General features: G+C 39.4%; 1 protein-coding gene across 1 annotated transcript; it reads left to right on the top strand.

Moving 5' to 3' along the window:
- The first annotated feature begins 4,571 nt into the window (after positions 1–4,571).
- On the top strand, positions 4,572–21,395 carry LOC140232198 (monocarboxylate transporter 6-like). Its single transcript, XM_072312335.1, has 4 exons — positions 4,572–4,761; positions 16,865–17,008; positions 18,505–19,461; positions 20,982–21,395. The coding sequence occupies exons 1-4, from the start codon at positions 4,572–4,574 to the stop codon at positions 21,107–21,109; spliced, it is 1,419 nt and encodes a 472-aa protein (XP_072168436.1). The 3' UTR covers positions 21,110–21,395.
- Positions 21,396–21,619: the final 224 nt, after the last annotated feature.

Genomic DNA, 21,619 nt, shown 5'->3' with positions numbered 1-21,619 from the left:
GCAAGATATCCAGTTCGTGGAACTAGAAGTGGAGTAACTCCAGTGACACCCAGTTCAGAAAGTTTGAAGGATATGGCAAGATGAGGCAGATGATTCGAGATAAGGTTCAAAAACTACCACGATTCATTCTCCAGGTGTAACAGATATATATGTGAACAATAATTATAAAAATGAAAGTGAAAATGAAAGTGACAAGGGAAACATTAAGCTATGGGTCATCATACACATAACAACTCCTAACCTTAGAGACACCAGGATAAAAACCTTCCATGGTGACTAGAAATAACACATAATTATTATTTAAACTCATATGAGTTATGAACATGACATAAACTGTATTATAAGACGCAAAGCTTGGTTTAAACTGCTAACAAGGAATTCCAATATTTAGAACCAGAAAAAAAAAATGTAGAGTTTTGGCAAAAATAGTCCTAATCAAAGCCAATGTTGTTTTATTACTCAATACATAATGTTGAGGTTCTTTTTTGGTAGTAAGCTGACCTGTTGTTTTTCGTTTGTTTTTAATGATAAAAATTGCATTATCAAAATATGTATCTAATAAGGGAGAACAGGATCTGTAATGCAGAGAATAAATACCCATGCAGAATCTGTAAAATTAAGGTTTAAATCCTTTATTTCAGAGAACCTATTAAAGATCCAATTTACCATTGGGACCAGTGATTTAAAAAAAAAAATCAGGATATCACATTTGATGCATATAGGTCTGTCGTATCACAAAACATCCTATACCACATGAAATAAGGAGATACCAGTATTTTTCTCAATAAACCATGTATAGCTGTAAACGGTTTAGTCTGGAAACATTTTTATCATAATTATTGTTCACATTTTGTGTATTTAACAACATTTCGATAATGCGAATTCAATTTTTTTTTTTTACAGTAGTTGTTTCTATCCATAACTCATGTTTTAGAACTATTTTGAAGCACAAAAGCTAGGTTTTTGTTTCATCTGCAAATGGTAAATTATGCCTTTATTTCTTCTTATTTTCCTTTATTTCAGAGAATTAAGAAATTACACAGCACTAGAAAAAGCGGTATGTACCAGAGACCAACGAGTAACAAATATACTTTCCATATTCCCAAATAAGCTATTTTCGCCTGATTTTTATTTTTTATTTTTTCTTAACACACTATAATTTACAACGAAATCCCGGATTTAAAAAAAAAATAAATAAATAAAACTCAAGCATATAAACCTGAGGTACCATCGCAGCACACTGCATGGTGACATCATCAATAAAGTAATTCAAAAGATGTAAATTAATTCGTGGGCCCATATACTGCCTGGCTTGAAGACCATTCAGCTGAAAAGAAAACGCGGAAATGGAAAGGGAGATGAGCGAAGATTTTTTTTTTTTTTTTTTTTTTTGCTCGTTAGCTCCTGAAACCCGGAAATGGGCCCCCACACTTTTGAAAACGCTCCGCCGGCCCTGACACTGAGTATTATGGAGGCCAAACCTTTCGCATATTCAGGAATCCTTCCTCATGGGACCCACCAAGTCCGTTTTCGGTATGCTCTCTCGTTTCATTTTAGGTTTTTTTTTCAGAATTTCACACACTTTTCACTTAATTCTCTCTATCTTCTCCATGATTTTCCAACCTTCTCCTCTCCCTCCCCTTCCCCTTCCCTCTTTTCTCCAACCGACTTCTGAACCTATACCTGATTCTCACGCTATATTCTTTCTTCACCTGTCCACGTCTCCAATTCTGCCGTCTCCATCGTGTACAGTGGCGGATCGGGGGGGGGGGGCGCACTGCATGGGCTCGCGCCCCCTCTTTATTTTTGGTTGAAACAAAAGAAATAAGAAAGAAAATGGGGTGCGTCCCCCTTTAACTTTGCAAAGGCGTCTCCCCCTTACGGAAATCCTGAAACCGTTTCTGGTGTAGTTAACCTCAACTTCAAGTTCAACTTCAAGTTTGTTTGTTTTTTATCCACCTCTCAACGTAATCAATAACACCCTCTATATACGCAGTGGGCATGAAAGTAAAGCAATATCAATTAAAAAAAAATCGCTAAAAGTGGGTTCATTATACTTTTGATGGGGTTTGCAGCGATGGGCATTTTGGTGATAAATTAATTTGAGGATGGGCACATGGGGGATCCATTAAAAAGCGAAACTCGTATAATGTGGGTCCCTTCAGTCACAATTAGATATACAAGTCCAAACAAAAAGAAAAAAAAATCGTGGTGACCAAACCCAGTTCATATTGCTTAATCAATATATTAACTAAATTAAATATGATTAAGCCTATGATGTTTCATGTTTATTATTCTTCCACGCTCGCCACTTTCCTACAAGTATTAGATTTTGCCCAACTATATGTCGCCTCCTACTTCCATTTCCGGGTTTGCTGATGGCAATCTGAACAACATGCACAGTCCTTTGTAGTGATGTTAGCACGAACCTCCCTGCCTGATCCTGAGAGGAAGATAGGTGATGAGAGTTTCCAGTCATAAGACATCGAACTTCTTATCCTCGTCACCAGTAAGAGATATTCATATTCACAATTTGTTGAGAAAGAAAGAAATAAAGGGGAGAAAAGTCTTCGTACAAAAACAGGTGATCCGTATTCTAGCATGGATGACCGAACAGATATTAATCGACGATGAAATTGATTAATGTTTTGTCTGAAGGCGACTCCTCCCAGGGACGGGTACGAGGATCGGCAATGCCATGGAGTTGTCTTGATGCTGGATGGGTATGATGCATATACTAGGAGCATTTAGTATATTATATATATCTATATATATATATATATATATATATATATATACGTATGTATATTTGTATATACGTATAGATAGACCCTATATGTATGTAAATATATATATATATATATATATATATATATATATATATATATATATATATATATAATTGCGTTCCACATATAAAAGGATATCTTGAACAGCCTATTGATAGCACCAACTTTACACGTCTCAATTTAATGACTAATCCTGCAGCCAGCTTAATAGCGCTATCCGAATGATCATGCTATTATAAAAATGCATAGTAGCTCGGGAGTCTAATTCGCCTTTTAGAGTCTCTTGCTAAAGCTTGTTGGAAGAGATGACTCCTACAAGGTAGGAGGCCTACCACTGAGGCGGGGTATACAGCCCCAAAGTGAATATCACTTTTGGAGGCACCGATGGGACCAAAGCTTTATCCAGACACTGCAATTAGGCAGAATGTATATCTGTTCTACATAATGGAATCAAAACAAAAATTAAACAAAGAAGGGGAAAAGTGAGGCAGTGATTGCGTGGGATTATTTTTTTGAGAGAGAGAGAGAGAGAGAGAGAGAGAGAAAGATCCTACATTAGCGTACCAAGTATAGGGTGTGATGTCACACGCATATTACTTGCTTTTCAAATTAAAATTGCTTTGTGCCCTGATGTCACAATTGCTTGACATCCTTGTGTATTTTCCCAAATGTAATTATGTTATCATACATACATGTATATATGCACGGTTTTTGGACAATGTGGCGTCATAAAAAGTGACGTCTTTCTGCAAATAGTACGCCATTATAGTGTCAAACATGCCAACATTCTGACATAGCTGAGAAGACCTATAATCGCTTGAAGCTCTTTCTACCAATCACTGAAGGATTACTTTTTAATCCCAAATTTAACATCGTGTATTGACGGGACCGTGACTAGGATGCGCGCACAAAATCATGACACAAATTTACCAGAGTACATATACTTGTACATGGAATTCGATCATGCCAGGGGCTGAAGGCAGGTGGAGGAGACCACCTCCCTGCTCAAACCATGGAGCTATACTAACTAACTACTTAGTACTCTGTTAGTAGCTCCATGCTCAAACCGAGGAGGTGGTATACACTGATGACTTCCTACTCGAGCTCGCCTGGTACAGCCATGTGGGTCTACTTAGTATTTAAACCATGCAGGGAATTGAGAATGATCGTCTCACCTCCCTTATACTGTTGTACATGGTGAATCCCCCCCCCCCCCCCCCCCCGAGGCGTGTTTTTTTTTTAGACGGCGCAGATTGGGGACCCTAAAAATCTATTGGGGACCCTATCCCTAAACCTAACCCATATCCTAATCCTAACCCTAACCATCAAACCCTAACCCTAACCCGAACCCGAACCCCAACCCTAACCCTAACCCTAACCTTAACCCTAACCAAAAACCCTAACCCAACGTTTTTCCCATAGGTTTAAAACGCGTCATGCCCCAATCTGTGCCGTCTTAAAAAAAAAAATAATAATAAAAAAACGGCCCCCGGGAGCTCGGTGAGAGAGAAATCGATCCCCTTGAATGCCAAACATAGTGCCCGCATTTATTGTGAAGATAACTAATCTTCACACGCGCACGCAATAAATAGGCACTCTTCTCCAGGCCGCCGCAGAGGTCCGTGTACATGTCTTGTAATTTCTTCCATGCCCCAGTACCCATTTTGTCACTCAAGGCCGACCATGACATATCGTGTGGCATAATCGTTTCCGATGTGAGGCACAAAGAAATAGCTCATTTCTTGTTCAGATGTTGTCGTTGTGGGTCGTCGTGTTCACATCATGGCGATCTCTGCCGCCGACGTTTGCAGCCTTCAGTATGTCCTAGCGCTCTTTTGGCAGACATGTTTTATGCTGGGTGTTGTGAAATGTCTCGGCGTCTTCCTCCCTCACATCAACGTGGCTCTCAGCTTGACCCCCACGGACAACGGGGTCATGTTTGGAATATATACTGCAGCAGTGTTCTGCCCAGGTCAGTTCTCATGCATAACGTACGTTTAGACAAAAAGATCCGTCTGTCCGGAGGAATCATACACTCTTTTGACGTTATCACTCTCCTTCTCGGAGACAGAGGATCCGTGAATTCAGACGAAGTCTCCGCGGAACATAATCCCCGACGACTAGATAGATACAGACCGATCTTTCGGTCAATGAATGCTCATGCTGCTGGGTTCTTGCGTAGCACAGCTACACAGCTGGCATGGCTGGGATACTCGGTATAGTCATTGACCGAAAGATCAGTCTGTACCTGGCCGTCGGGGAATGTTCCGCGGAGACTGCGTCTGGTCTGACTTCATATCACGGATCCCCTCCGTATACGGAGGAGAGCGATAACGTGAAAAATATAAAAGACTCCTCCGGACAGACGGGTCTTTCTGTCTAGGATAGTCATATATACAGGGCGGTGAGAGAAAACTTGCCTCCTTGGTATAGTATCAGTATTAGCATGGGGGAATGTGCGAATGAATACTAGTTGTAGTAGTAGCAGGGTCCTAGTTGTAGATTGCAGCAGCACAGTTGTACATGTATAGCAGGACTGAGAGGTTTGGCTCGGGGAGGTGGAAGGGATATACAGTACCTGTACATTTAGCCCGACCGTGACACTGTCTTGTGTACAGCGACAGGGCTAGGGGTAGGCCGGGCTTCCAAGCCTCTTCCACCTCTCTGGTATACAGTATTAATAGTTCTGTCTTGTGTATGCGCGCGTTTGTGTGTTTGAATGAAATCAATAAGAATGTGAAAAACGTGATTTTACATCATGGATCTCGAAAAATAATGAATTTACAAGATTCAATTTATAGAAAACAAAGAGAATAGTGTGAGTCAGAGAAGAGAGAAGAAGAGGAGAGAAAAGTTCAATTTAGTTCGATTTTATTTCTGCATTTTTTTTTTCAAGGAAATCAAATATGAAGAAAAAATGACAACACGTGTATCTGACAACAGAATAGGAAAAAAAGCATTACATTCATAGTATCATAATCACTATCTTTAAGGTAATATAAACATAACAATGAGATCAAAGGAATCGAGGATACGCTTGTTCCAGAATAAAGAGGAAGAAAAAACATGCAGGAGCCTGCCATCTTTAAGCACATGCTTGGTAGTGATGGCAGCCTCAGAATCTCCAAGAAGGAAATAAGAAACATACAAATATATATACAAAATGGGCAATTTCTCATTGAAATGCTATGTGCTATTTTTTTTTTTTCTTTGGCGTCCGCCAGGTCCAGGGGACGCCAGTGGGATAAAGAAAAAAGCAACGTGTGCAGAGTAGTGGATAAATTGCATTAAAGGGGATGGCAAGTAAATGATCAGTGGGAATGATGGGGGATGATTGTTCCAGTTCTTGTGGGATTCATCTGAGAGTACATCTATTGTTGTGTGAAAATTATTTGCTTCAGAACGGTCTGATATTCAAGTAATGTGCAGTTTAATGCCCTGTCACTGTACAGGCATGCTAACCTGGAAACATTACAGTAAACTGCACATTACTTGAATATGAGACCATTCTGAATCAAATATTTTTTTTTCACACAACAATAGATATAATGTACTCTTAAATGAATCCCAAAAGAATTGGAACAATCATCCCCCAGCATTCCCACTGATTCCCATATATATTCCATGTATATTGTGTACCTAACCCTCAGTTGTAAACTAGAGGACCTTGTTTGAAGTGGATTTATCTGTCCAGTGATTCAAGCGTTCACAATGCATGACACATTACAGGGCAAGACACGAGGACGTTGTTGCATTCAAAAGAGGCAATCACATTTGCGGAGTGGCTATAGAAAGATATGTGCCACGTTGTTAAACACATACGGTTTTTTTTCCTGTGCATGATAGCAAGTATAAATAAAAAACAAACAAATACAGAATGAGATAACATAAAGGGGATTCAGTGTTCAGTCTATAACTGTTGCCAGTTGTGGTCATCTCTTGCTAAGAATTTAAAGGGAAACACCATCCTGTTATAATGTTGATGATATTCACGAAAATCAGAGCTCAAAGAACCTCAGTAAAATCACGGGGGAGATACCAGACATACACGGAAGTAATATTCTATGAACTGTGATAGTTTAGAGAGAGGATTAAATTTTGTGTGATGTTGATGTTGTAGAGCTCTCTATTAGATTTACTTTAGTGATAGGTTAAAAAAAACCCACACAAAACTGTCATGTGCATTATTATGTACGGTGTATATTATCATATTGACTCAATCGCACTAGAGTGTACTTTCAAATTTGATTCAGGGTGATTCTCTGTGACAAATACGAAATCTAAGCCCACTTTTTCCGACTTTCATCTTCTTCATGAAAATGCAACCGTAGTCAAATTTTTGCCTGCATGAGTTAGGGGATGAGAGATCATTATGTAAGTCTCGAGCGGGCCCCACGCCCACAAAAGCTCAAAAAAGCTCAGGTACTGGGTGGGCCCAGGGAGGTCCCTGGTAGGCACTTTTGGGAACAGGAAATGGTCGAGGTAATGATCGATGCTATGGGTAAATGTATCGGTGTGTTTACTTCGTACAGTGCTTGTTTTGATTTGTGAGATCGGTTGTTTTGTTTGCTTTATTCTTGTAAACATTTGTATTATAAGTATTGTTTACATTTTGTATACTATGTTAACATCAATTATACTGATTCAAATTTTGACATTGGATCTTTGACTTGTTTCTATCCCCTAACTAACTCACTTAAGTTTTAGAACGATTTTGAAGCACAAATTCTTGGTGTTTGTTTCATCCGCAAATTGTAAAATATGCTGTACTGTATTATTCATTGTATTGCTGATAGGTTTCTGCTGTACATTGTGTAAAGGCAATGAAGAAAAACAGATATTGTAAACAACTGATGTTTATGTATAAATGTACGGCACTGTACATGATTGTTCATGTACAGTGATAATACAGGAACCAATAAATCAAAATCATTCAGATCAAAACCTTCCGTGGGTGGCTTGGACCAAATTAGGCCCCAGTTCGACAATTCAGTTACATTGTATTGTATGATTAAAGAACAAAAACAAAAACAAACGAAAAAGACAACTTTCCCAGATTTTCAACAAATTTGGCAATTGTCCGTCGCCAGTGTGATTTAAAACAAATGGTCTGGATTTCCCCATATTGAGGCTCCCAAAGGGCTCATCTTGGCCTGTTTTGTTGTGATGATTAGAATGATGACAACGAATAGGACAGTAGATGAGAGCGAAGAAGCATTATTACAGCTATGAAATCACTCAAAGCACGTCATTGTAATCAACATGGAAAGCAACTTCCTTCTCCTTTCGATGTTTTTCGAAGAGGAACTGGGTTTTTTTTTTTTTTTCGGGGGGGGGTAGAAATGTTTATATAATATGCGTGTGTGTCTATGTCTGTGTCTATGTCTACATTTGTATGTAAGTGTGCTTATGTCTGCTCGTGCAACTATAGCGTTGAGAACTTACCTTGAAAAATCGAGATAATGACGTTAAGTTGAGTTTGTTCAATCGTTTCACATTTGCCTTAGGTATTCAGCTTGATCAAAAACCGGCTGTGCGCATTATCCGTGAGTCTGCTTTTGTACACAGTAATATTTACATAGTCAGGTATTATCAGTCAAGCGCAACTTGCATTGTGCAGTGGTGAATTTAAAAATAATAATGAAGTCCCTGTACACGTACATGTACAAGCTTGTTGTAGGCACTATACTAGAAACAATGGTTGTTGTTGTTGTTGTTGTTTTCTTTTGATATATTAATATCACTATAGTTACGTTCAGACGGTGAGCATTTAAGGATAGCACAGTTTCGGTTTACATGGAGCTTCAGGTTTCCACCGTTTTTTAATTATGATTTTTTTTTTCAAGTAATGAGAAAACTGTTATGAAATATGAAAAAGCGTATAATTCTAAGAGAAAGTGTTAATTTGCTGAAAATTGGTTTTGAAATGGCTAAGATATCCAAAACAAAGCGATCATAATGAAAGGTAGGACCCACTCTTTATGAGGATCGCTTTGTGTTAAAACTAATTTTCATCACATAAACTTTGAATTCCTCTTATGCGGCGTTACACCATCACGATTGGTGCCACGAGTGAAATCGTGGTCTTCATTGTGGAGCAATCGTGATCTTATCAAATCATATCAGATCTTGAGGTCAATCGTGGCAACTGAGCTATAAAATGGTAGAAAGTTTTTGGACGGTTTTCTACAATCAACACGATTGATTTTTGATCGTGATCATCATCAGATCGTCATGGATCGTAACGAAACGCAGCGAAACTCGTCTAATCGTGCTTCTTAATCATGTATCAATGGGGATCAAATTCCCATCCGCTTATTTTTTGCTTATTTGCCCTCACTTTGCTCGTATTTGTATTCTTCGAGGTGGTAGCCTACATCATTAGGCTATCATTTCCAAATGATTAATATTGTATGATTGTAGGGGCACTTTGTTAGCATTATTTGTGAGGTAAATGTAATTAAATTGTTCATCATTTCGTGAGATTAATGTTGTATTAATTAAGAATTGTCTTGTGAATATATGTGTATAAATATGTATTTATTATATATATATATATATATATATATATATATATATAATTATTTATCATTATTATTGTTATAATATTACCATTATACAGACACACAAAAAGTAGTTCAAAAAGTAGTTCCATGAGTGAGCACACATCAAAGGCAAATTACTCTGTAAAAATAACTAGAATAAAATCATTTAGTGTTAAGAAAAGAAAAAAAAAACAACTCATTTCCCACTTTTGATCATTAATAGTTCAAAAACTAACATTGACATGGATATGTGCTGTAGCTGAATAGTGTACAATTTTGTTGGAGGTAATGTAAAAATTAGAGCATAAATCAGTTTCATTAAATTCAATATTTATTTCTAAGTTAGGTTTCAGATTTTGCTCTATTTTCAACCCTCTGTACAAAACTTTCACTTTGCACAGGGGTCCGTTAGTGTGTATGGGAGGATCCTGAACAGTGGCCAGGGTTTGAATGCTCTATTACATATTCATGCGAAATTCCACTATCACAGCTATAGTCTTTATCCTGAATTAATATCACATAGTGTATGAAAGCACATCACGGGCATTAAAGCATGTGCTCACTTTTTTAATGCATTTTACCTTACCATGAATTCAAACTAGCAGTGCCCAAGGGCAATCCAACATGAATTATTAATAAAGCATTCATGTGCCTTGGAGCAACTGGGCCCCGTTGCAAGAAAGTTGCAATCAATTGCAAATAATTGCTAATTTTGAAACAACCATTCTGATTGGCTCAGGGTCTGCCTTATTAAGAAGACATGCATGTAACCATGATTTTGATTGGCCAGTGACAATCAGTTGCAAGTTGCGTTTAAACGCAAAGTTTCTAGCAACGGGGCCCAGAAGCCTTGTCAGCAGAGCTCTGAAAAGGTGGAATTCGTGGTATTCATGTCTATTGTTCAGGGTCATTGTAAGCGCGCGCACACATTGTAGTTTCTGTACTGTGTAAAAGTTCAATTTTGTACAGAGGGTTCAAATTTGACCAAAATCTGGAACTTAACTGAAATTAATCATGAATTTAATGAAACTGATTCATGCTCTCATATTCAAATCATCTCCAACTAAATTGTACACTACTCGGCTATTACTCACATCAATGGAAGTGTTATCTGCTGTATAGTTTTTGAAGTATTAAGGCTCAAAAATGGGATTTTTAACACCTAGGTTAGTATATACATTGTTCTTGTGGGGGTCCGTGAAGCATTCTGTTTCTTGTGTATGATTTCAATCGTAAGGGTTTTTGCTGTTTCAACATTCATTTTTTTGACCTCTTCACATCTATCCTGACACTTATCACGTTTCTTAGGTTTTGGTTGAGCACAAATTTAGAGGAAAAAAAAGTACTGCAGAATTTTATTAATTGAAAGAATTGGCATCAGATATTTTTGTAACCAACATGACGTAACAGCACAGCATGTCGAGTGAAGGAGTTTTGTGTCTTGGTTGAGTGAATTTCATGAGCATGCACACTTCAAAAGGTGGAGCTAGAAATCAAAAAAAAAAAAAACAATGGATGATAAAATAACAACGCCAATAAAAAATGCACCAGAGGCAGAGTATTTCACAGAAGATACCCAACAAACATAACTTTTGTGACTTTTTCAAAGTTACCATTCTCGTGAATGGAATATATTGGATGTGGCCACTCGTACATGACGTTGAAGATCTCTCTTATTTTCACACAAAAGTTAGTCAATTAGTGTAACATCACCCCTGCCGAATGATTTTGTGTAAATCTGTGAAACTTTTTCGTTAAAAAAAAAAAACCCACAAAATATTGGCATTATTTTGATTAGCCGGGAATTACTTTTCAGTTGTGTTTATACTATGTTAAACATTGTTAAATAAATCAATAATGATTTTAGATTCTAGTTCATCTATGATATGATCGCGTGAGGATCGCCGCCATGCCTTCCCGTGCTTTTTTTGTGAGGCTATCTCCTCCGAAGCCGTCGGCTCCAGACCGAGACCGGTACTACATTGTATACACAGGAGCTTGCCTATTTCGCCATGGGCGATAGGCCATATGGGTGGAGTTCTGTTGTCGCACAGTGGGCTTTTATTTGAAGTCAAAAACAGAAGAAAAAACAGCGACAGTCCGAGTCTGATTGTCAGGTCATTTTCTGAAAGGCCTTATTTCGTTGATGCAGACACCTGTTCTCGAAAGGGGGGAAATGCTATCAGAAAAGAGCAAAACAAAGACAGACAAAGAGGACAGAAAACATTCTCTGGAAATTAAACTCTCTCTTCGAATTCCTCTCCCTCTCTCATACTCTATTTGATCCTGTACAACCAAGGAGGTACTAGCAGTGGGATGGTTAGCGTACTTCCAGTGGCAATTCTATAAAGTCTAAACACACAAACAGCACAATTTTTTATGAAAAAAAAAACACACAGATATATAAAAAATGAAGTAAAAAAATACAACAAAAGTCCGAGTCACATGAGCGGGTGGGTTGATGAAAAGTCTGATTTATAGATACATGTTCTCGAGAGGGAATTAAAGAACATCAGAAAGAAAGAGAGAGAGATGAAAAACGATGAATGATCCATCAAATGCATTTCAGGAACAAGTCATAACGCTCAGATGAGATTGTCATCGCGTGGAAGGGGCACAGACGGTTTTTTTTTTTTCAAATAAAAACGTGGGAAAAAGAAATATAAATGATGATATAACTTATTTGCATCTTTTTATATGAACCGAAAAGGTGTGTGTGTGTGTGTGTGTTTGTGTTTATGTGTGTGTAGTGATCGATCAAGCAAGTGTATCAACATTAGGAACGGACGACAACTCACTTAATTAGATGCTAATTGCATTCTGTGGGAAAATCATTTTTTTTTTCTATGAAAATGTGGTAAAGAAGTATGAATCATGACATTTTTATTATACAGTGTAAGCTACTTTCAAGCTTCGAATAAAGAGAAAAGATGTGTGTCTGTTGGGGCCAGGGAGGACTCATGTATAAAAAAAAAAAAAAAAAAAAACCCGGGAAGTTTTAAGTAATAAAACGGGGCGAAAGAAATATGAATAAATTAAAAAAATACGAGGTCCTCAGACCCGTGGATTTCCACGGGTGCTGCTAGTCATAATTATATTTTATTTTGTACATGTACTGTATTTCAGAGAAAGTCGCAAATTGTCGTGAATATTTTGTGTGTGTGTGTGTGTTTTGTTTTGTTTTGTTTTTTGGGTTTTTTTCCCCGGGGAAGAGGGGGCAATCATCTCATGTAATATATTTGGGGTTGTGTGTGTACACGTGATGGGTTTTTTGTTTTTGTTTTAGGGGGAGAGTAGGCATGTCAAAGATTGAATAATCTCTCAGTTTCTTTATAGGTTGATTTAGAGGAGGGACCAGGGGCCCGTTTCATAAAACTTGTTATTAGTGACAAATTTCTATGACAAATTTGCTCTCAGCCAATCAGATGCAAGGATTTCAGTAGCTTGTCACATCTATGACAACATGTCACTGATGACAAGTTTATGAAACGGGCCCCTGGACCCCGTTTACAGTGCGGGGCCGGCCTCAATTGCGCGGCCGAGCCTCGCAATTTTGTCCGTTTACACTGCTGGCCTCAAACCTTTCAATATTTTGTCGTAGTGTCGCTCTGCTTGTAAACAAACGCAATTCGGTATTGTCTGGTTTTCAGACCCTTTGCCAACTGAATTCTGTGGCGACGAAGTCGCCGTTCGGGCAAAGGCCTTTGCCGAAGGAAAAAATCCTTTGCAGGACAAAACCACCTTAAACTATACTAGTTTTCGACATTTAGGGGGTTAATATCCTAAATAGCGAAATAGTACAGGCAGAGGATTTGGAAGCCAGACTAAAATTGGCCGCGCATTATTGGCCCAGTTTGCGTTTACACTAAGAAGAGGCCACCTCCAGAGCGAGGCCGAATGCGCGGCCAATTTGGCCTCGCATTTGGCCTTTTCCGCGTTTACACTGAAATGAAGGAGGGCTCGGCCGCGGCCGAGCCTCGCACTGTAAACGGGGTCCTGGAGAGGTTGTGCTGGTCTGGATGATCCTAACCTTCCTCTCTGATGATAATGTAATATGTACATACTTCAATACTGCAAAATGTTGCGTTGTCATCATCCTCAACCTGTCAGCCTTTGCCATCATCAATGGTTGTGGGTTGCTGTTAGCCGAGCTATGATACTCCCTTTGGGCCCAATCGTAGCTCAAAGTGGTAGTCGCCCTCGATCCCCATCATGAAAGATATCGTATCCTATCGCAACAGAGCGCATCTGCATCTAGTCGTATATTGGAACGTCATTAGAACGTAGCGGCACGTACTAGATCGGGGATCCCGATTGTACTGATCGTGTTACATCGGTACCAATCGTGCGCTCAATCGGAGCAATCCTATCTGATCGAATTTGAACGGGGGACCAGATCGTGACAGATCGTATTGATTGAAATAGACCAATCGTGACCATATCGCATCCAAGCATATCAACTCTTACTAGCCGGTTTCGACTCACGTCACCTCGTATTCAAACGTGAAATTACGCTGAATAAACTGTCCACAATCAGTTAGGAATGGTCAATCCTGCATGGCGTTCGTAACGGATCGCTGGGAACGCAGCATATAAGCAACGTGTAGTATAGACGTACTCGAAGATAGCTAACTTGAAGTTAACTGAAGATGGCTATCCGCCACAAGATATCTCATGGTTAACGCTCTGTCAACGAACCGCGGGGGTCCCCACTCGACAGAACTTGTCAATGTGAACTTGTAAATAAGTGCGACCTGTCCATGAACTCAGCCCTCATCCCCCGCATTTTCCTCTACTTCCGTGTCAATGTAAATACACTACTTGTACGTGCGTGGATGTCACTCTCGTTAGTTCTGGGGTCATCGCGAAACTTCCGGTTCTATGGTTTTATCATAGAAGGGTATGATACAGTTGTTCCGTGTGAGCGCACGTCGTAGTGAAGGGGCCAGAACTTATCCTCGAAGAGAGTTATTCCTCCGGGTTAAAGAACCACCGTCTGATCGTAACTAGTAACTAACGATCTTCATTCAACTTTGTCTTTTGTTGAGGCGTTTAATAATTCATACAATGAAAGGAATTTGAGAAAATGTGACTGCCAGAGACATTTTAAGATAAAGTTGAGAAAAAAAGGTGAAATCTCACTATGATCCAATTAGTTCAATGAAGTGTATATGCAGGAATCCCTAAGTTCGAAAGCAAATTAGAGCGTTTAATCTGCATAAACATATTACCTTCTATATGTCGTGACTTTTTTGAACTCGTCCAATGTATTAACGTTACCTTTTATGCAGAATGAACAAAAATGATTATCACCCGATAATTTCAAATCAAGATGGAGGGGATTGTGAGCTCATAATGTCGATTAAATATGCAAATTCATAATTTGTGATGTCATATGAGTACAACAGTATAAAGAAAATGTAAAGAAAATTCAACATATTTTCATTTTTTTTTCGCATAATAAAAGAGCATTTGACTTGCCTCTTTCTAAAGGTAGGAGGAATAATATTACCCATGATATATGTCGGTAACGAGTCAAGGGAATGTGTACTTTTTTCAAAAGATAAAATTTTTGTGAAATTCTCTTTATATTTTCCTTATATTGTTGTACGCATGTGACATCGTACACTGCAGTAGTCTTCTCATCCAACGGTTACTTCACAAAAACTTCAAAAATTCATAACTTTTGAACGGATTGTCCGATTTTCCTCAAACTTTCAATGATGTGTTCTACTAATATTGCTACATTTTTCTCAATCCTTATGTTTATGAAGGTGAACTTGTCCTTTAAGTCACCGACTGGTCAGTCATTTTGCTAATGACAGGAAGTACATGCGTGATAATTTGTTTTACATCAATCCAACGAATCTTATAAAAACAAAACAAAACAACTAACACACACACACACACACACACACATTAAAAAAAATATTGTATTGCAGCGCAAACGATCAGTGTACATGCGATTTGCACCTGATTGAAATGTGGACTGACTGAAATACAACAGCATGATATGGAATTAAATACAATAACCAAAAGTAAAGTTAGAAACAGAACAGTTCTGGCTACGGTTGTCTGCGCATCGATGCACGAAATAATTCCACAGGCACATTCTTGTGTCCTTGAGGATACGGTTCGACGGTTACTTTTCATTTCCAACAAATGAAGCTAATATCGAAAACGCAATCTTCCAGTTGTGTTTTTTAAGACTGATATGTGAAATCAGTTCCCAGATATATCCAGTCGAATAATTTGTATTTTCATTGGTCATTTCGTCAACAAAATGACCGTTTCGTTAACAAAATTATCATTTCGTGGACGAAATGTTCATTTAGTTACAAAATGGTGTCATTTCGTTACAAAATAATCATTTCATCGACGAAATGACCAATTTCGTAACGAAATATTCCATGCGACACTTGGCGCTCCATGGTTTTTGTCCATGGATTTAAACCATGGTTTCATTTGTACCACCTTCGTGAATTCGGACCAATATGTACATAATAATTTCTACAGTATCGTGCGGAACAGTCCTTGCTCGGTGCGAGAAATCAGATCTGCAAGCGATTCCTTCCCCGAAATGGTTCATAATGATAGCAAAAATTGAATTAATTTGTGATCTGGAAAATGTTTGAAACATGTTATACAATGACTTGTAGTTACTGTATATGGGGTTCATGTTTAATATAGCTTCATCATCTTGACTCAGCGTATTACAAGGCAGTGCGAAATATAACCCCCCCCCCCAAAAAAAAAAAAAAATTAAATAAATAAATAAATAAATCTAAGGCCTATTTGGACTGTAAGTGTGTCGAAATGTTTGTATTAATGTCAATCCCAGTCATTAGCATGATTTGACCGTTGTTCCCTTTTTGTTGGTTCTGCATACAGTGTCCAAATCAATGTTACGATGCCTTCAAAGATAAAGGCCGTGTCACACCTTTCCGGGCAAGCCTTGCGTGTGACTTGCGAAGAACAATTTTTGCTACCCGGAGGAATAAATTCCTCTGAAGGAATTTGATATGGCAGATGTCTCACAGAATGTCACGCAGATGACACGCGATTCCGGCGCAAAGCATAGATCCACGGGCAAGTTACGTACTTCAAGCGGCCGGTCAAGTGCCTGTGACTTGCGGCAGCTACGGGCCTCCTACTAGTGTTCTGCGTGGACCTCTGCGGGCAATCCCCACTACTCACACGGGAAAGTTTTAATCATGCTCAAAACTTAGCCCCTCAGGCCCTGCCCTGTCACACCTTTCCGGGCAAGCTACGTGGGCTTGTTGCGTGTATGGATTTTCCAGCACACAGGGTAAGCTTCTGCGGGCGGACAAGGATTTGGGCGAGTTTCGCGTGCGTCTTACCTGCTGGACGTGTTTCTAGTTACTGTAGTTGTTACTAGCTAGTTGCATGGGAGTTGCCTGTGCAGTGCTACCGCTACGGCCCTTCTACTGGTGTTTTGCGTGGACATCTGCGGGCAATCCCCACTCTGTTCCGGAATGCTCAGTATGATTCTTTTTCATCTGTCCACAGGTCCCATAGTGGCGTATCTCTACCATCGCGATATCCTTCGCCGGTTTCAGCTTGTTCTTGGAGCGCTGCTTTCGTCTCTGGGTCTCATCTTCGCTTCCTTTGCAATGAATAATTTGTACTTGATGACCATGGTGACACTTTCAGGTTAGTGACAGCGATAACCTCTGACAAATTAGAGGGATGGTATAGTACTGGTTGAATTGAGGATTCAGCCTTTAACTTTTTTGCAAGAAACTTAGAAACCACTTTATAAAATCAGAAAGAGCATAAACAAGTTTTGTAAGAGAAATTTAAAGTTCATTTGATGAAAATCGGCTTTGAAATGGCCGAGACATCAGAAAGCAATGTAAAACATAGCAATCTAAATAGGAAGCAGGTCCCGTCTCTTATGATTAGGATTGCTTTTGTGTTGGATATCTCAGCTATTTGAAAACCAATTTCCTTCAAATAAACCTTGAGTTCCTCTAAATAATTGTATTCTCTTTCATATGAGGTGTTTCATTATCTTAAAAAAAATCATCATCAAAAAACGTAGAAAACTTGTAGCCCCATGCACCTCAACCGAAACTGTACTATCCCTTTGAAGACACCTCTCGGAACGGTTCCCGCCACCCTCATTCCCGACAATGAGGCATGAAAATGTTATTTATTCATTCTATCTCTTGGGTGGTCCTGGGTGATTTCTTACCTCCAGCAAGAGTGGCCAAGATTTCCCTGCGTCATAATTTTACATTGACCTACAATTTCAAAACTTGTTAAACTGTTCATGATTGCCATTCTTAAGACGTTGTAGAACACCTTCATGCCGCATTGTACTTTGGCACACTACTACATCATGTACTTTCTATTCTTAATTTGCTCGTGTTATTTTGATATACAGTAGAATAATAGATATCAATTAACTAATAAGAAATAAATCCGTGCAATGTACGATATGCCAATTCTGGAATTGTTTTTACCTGACGAACCATGTTGCATAAAACGGGCACCAATAAACAGGTTACCTTCCCTCCAAAGGTTTTCACCTTTTCACTTTGAATCACAAGGAAGAATAAACCAGTAAGTCCATGGTACGTATTGTTCGACATGTAATACACGTACCATCTGCGTTCCTACCAATATTGTAATCTATAATCTTTGTCTGTACAGCATGGATGTTTTCAGTGAAATTGACACTATCAACTCTTGTATCATTACCTTGGACCCTGATGCATGTGGCTTGATTACTACTTTCAAAGACAATTTACAGGGTGAGGAAATATGTTGCATAAGATAGTCAGATTCCTCTCATTATGCACTTTGGCAAAGCGCTATATTAGTTGCACACATCATCTACAAAGGTTGACATGTTGTACATCATTCTGTAGTCATTCTAGAGTACATCGTATTTTTTTTTTGTCTTAAGCATTCGTCTTTACATGCCACCCGTTTTACTGCTGGTTTAATGTAGATATAGACCTATTTTTCAGCAACTTTGTGAATGATGTTTGACACATTGTGGGAGCCGTGTTTTCATAAATAAATGGCGTTATAATAATGCTGTTTCATCATCATGTTCATGTTCTCAATTAATGCAAGAGATAAATTCAGCAAAAACATTCTTTGACACCATTGATATACCATTTCATTTTTTGTCGCAGGACTCGGAAGCAGTATAATGTCGACGTGCCTCGTCATCGGTCTAAACGAAGTAGAGCCCAGACGTTTCAACGCCTTCTACGGCGTCGGTAAATCTGGCTACGCCTGTGGCATGGCGTTAGTACCGCTGCTGGGTGAATTTCTCATGAGAGAGTACGGGTGGCGAGGCGCTCTCCGTCTTGTAGGCGCTCTCCTTGGAAACATCATACCCTTTGTGTTGATCCTGGACGTGAGGCGAAGGACGGCTGAAAACATTGATGGTGCTGAGAGCGAACGTCTTTCACAAGATGTAGTTCAGTTGGAAGAGGGTGACGACACCTACAAGCAACCGCATGAGGTGCCATTACGGAATGCGTGTGACGAAGATGGAGAGCAGTGTCGCGAAGAGAACTTAAAATCGTGTAGAAAACGCCGCGAGCACGCATCCGAGTGGACGGATAAAGACGAAGATCGTGCCAGTAGATCTTGGAATTGGTCGAACATTCGTCGCAAATGGAAGCAGTCGTTATTTTGTCGGGATCCGTGCCAGAATGTCGTCATCCTTAGCACATGCGTCTTCTCGATGGTCGACGGCTCGTGGCACGCCTTCCTCATCCCTCGCGCTGTGAACCGGGGGATTACCCCCATGCACGCCGTGTACATGGCCATCTCCGCGGCGATCGCGAGCTTCTTTGCACGCGCATTTAGCGGGGCCGTCAGCAGCCGGATCAGCACTCCCACGGACATCTTTCTGTTGATGACCGTCGTGAACGCGGTCTCTCTTCTCCTAGACATTCTCCTCTTCAACTATTCCATCATGCTCGTCGCGGCCTTCGCCTCCTCCCTTAGTATCGCTTCACGGGCTACGCTCATCATCATCATCAGCAAAGATCGCGCCCCGCTCAGATACTTCCCGCTGCTCTTTGCCATTTCAGACATCTCTTTCGGCGTTGGATCCCTGCTCGGGTCTCTTTTTGTCGGTAAGATCATGCTTGTATGACGGTGATGCCGGGATGGGAATTCCATCTACCATTCTAACTTAGCCAGTTGCTCATTTTGACACAGTGTTTTCAGGAAAGCATATCTTGAGTGTCATGTTTGTGGATGATTTCATGTAGTATGTTTTGTACACTGCCTGTAAGCCAGTTCACAGTTCCAATCTGGGCATGTGTAGATAAAGGTCATTGCAGACCTTCTCTTGAAATGGATTTGCATCTGAGGTATTCAAAACCTAGATAGGGCTTCATGACAACTGTTTTGTAAATGAACTATGTGCGGATTGGTATTTACAGGTGAATGTTGATTCTTTTCAGCAACATTAAAGGGCCTGTACAGTACTGGTTGAGGTGGGGATTCATGTTTTGAACATTCCTAAGTGAGATAATGAGAAACCTCTTATGAAATATGAAAGAGCATGCAATTTTAAGAAGGATTCAACGTTTATTTGATGAAAATTGGTTTTCAAATGATATCCAAAAACGTGATAATAATAAAAGACTACAGGCCACGCCTTTATTAGGATTTCTTTGTTTCACATTGTTTTTGGATATCTCAGCCATTTCAAAACCGATTTTCATCAAATAAACTTTTGATACCCCTTAGAATTGCATGCTCTCTGACATCTCATAGAGTGGTTTCTGAATATCTCGCAAAACGTTAAAAGCTAAATCCTCACCTCGACCAGAACTGTACACACAAAAGCCAAAAGCCATTCGTGCAGCCCTGCCATGTAAAATACCACTTCCTGCATGGCTGTTTTCAACTGCTCTTCTTGAAGACTATTCCATGTTTTGCAAAGTCTTTGTTGGAGAGGTCGTTGCTGCGCACTGGCCTATTCTCGAAAGATTTTAGAAAGCGATTGAGAAAGGTATTGAATTTTTATTGTATCGGAGTCTGGATCACCGGCTTTGACTCTTCACTATTATGCTCTCCACTTTTATTGCATGCAGTATACCAAGATTATGAGCAGAAGATTTCAAAGTATACCACAGTAACTGCGCAGACGAAATATTAATGTTTTGAATTTGGAAGAGCTAGTATTGTGATGGAAGAAGATAGTATGAGAACTGAATAGTTAATTTTATTGTGTGTGACAAATGTATGACAAACAATTGTGTTTAATACAATAATGTACTTTGAATGCTATAAATTTATGTTGTAACCGTTTTAATAATCCGCGAATGTTTTCAATCAAGTCTGTTTCCGTGAATCTTAATTCGAAACTTGCAAAACTTCGAGCCATCCTAGAAAAGCTGTTTAAAGAAAGAATACTCCTTTCTAAGTAAGTAAGTAAAGTTACTGCTTTCTGACCCATTGTCTATATCTGTACAAAAACAAATTATATCTGCCATGTGCGAAAGGATGACAACAAATACGTTGTGAGAGGATATGCACCTATGCCGCTTTCAGTCTCAATTAAAACGAACCGTTTTACTTGAGATGAAAGTTTATCATTGATATTCATTTTAAAATCTCATCTCCCGCCATCCACTTCTTGCAGGTATCATTGCTGACGTCTCCGGATCATATTACGTAACCTTCTGGCTTCTCATCGCTCTTGATTGCCTGCTTTTCCTCATGATGCTGCCGCCAAGATTCGTGAAGAGCCCACTGGTCGCTCAAATGTAGCCGGTGTCATCGCACTTTTGTTTCCTTGTACGTTATGTCCCATTATACTATTACTGCCGAGTTGAGCTGATGGAAATGAGAAACTGTTTATTCTAACAAGACGGCACTCTGAGGGCATTATTTTTATACAGATACACAGCGCACAAATAAACGTAGATGTGTACATGATTACCTCGCATAAATCCTTACCGCGTAAGTCTACAAATCGCGAATGGCGACATGGTTTCTTTGTCCCAAATGCGGAAATCCTGTTTCAGTTACCTCACGTAAAGTCGTCACGTTTTCGCTTCTATAACTGATAACGTGAAGATACGACAAACTACTCGATCATCGCCAGAAACTCCAACTCACCCGCTATCAGAGGGAGATCTCCCGCTCTAGCTGTGTGTGTCCCACCTCATATGTACTTTTTGAAATACATCTTTCTTCCGCTTACATTTGTCATATTTGTTCAAAAATAAAGCTACGATAAAACCAGAGAGCATATTATTTAACCTAAGAGCTTTCAGT

The sequence above is a fragment of the Diadema setosum genome, chromosome 8 (genome assembly GCF_964275005.1).
Source record: "Diadema setosum chromosome 8, eeDiaSeto1, whole genome shotgun sequence".
Taxonomy (NCBI): Eukaryota; Metazoa; Echinodermata; class Echinoidea; order Diadematoida; family Diadematidae; genus Diadema; species Diadema setosum.
The sequence above is the reverse complement of the archived record's forward strand: the minus strand, read 5'-3'. Positions and strand labels throughout refer to the sequence as shown.

Bases quoted from the DNA above. Each gene is read 5' to 3' on its own strand.
- LOC140232198 (XM_072312335.1), top strand. From the start codon at position 4,572: ATGGCGATCTCTGCCGCCGACGTTTGCAGCCTTCAGTATGTCCTAGCG. The intron at 4,762-16,864 runs GTCAGTTCTCAT...ATCTGTCCACAG, and splicing joins TGCAGCAGTGTTCTGCCCAG to GTCCCATAGTGGCGTATCTC. The intron at 17,009-18,504 runs GTTAGTGACAGC...TTTTTGTCGCAG, and splicing joins GACCATGGTGACACTTTCAG to GACTCGGAAGCAGTATAATG.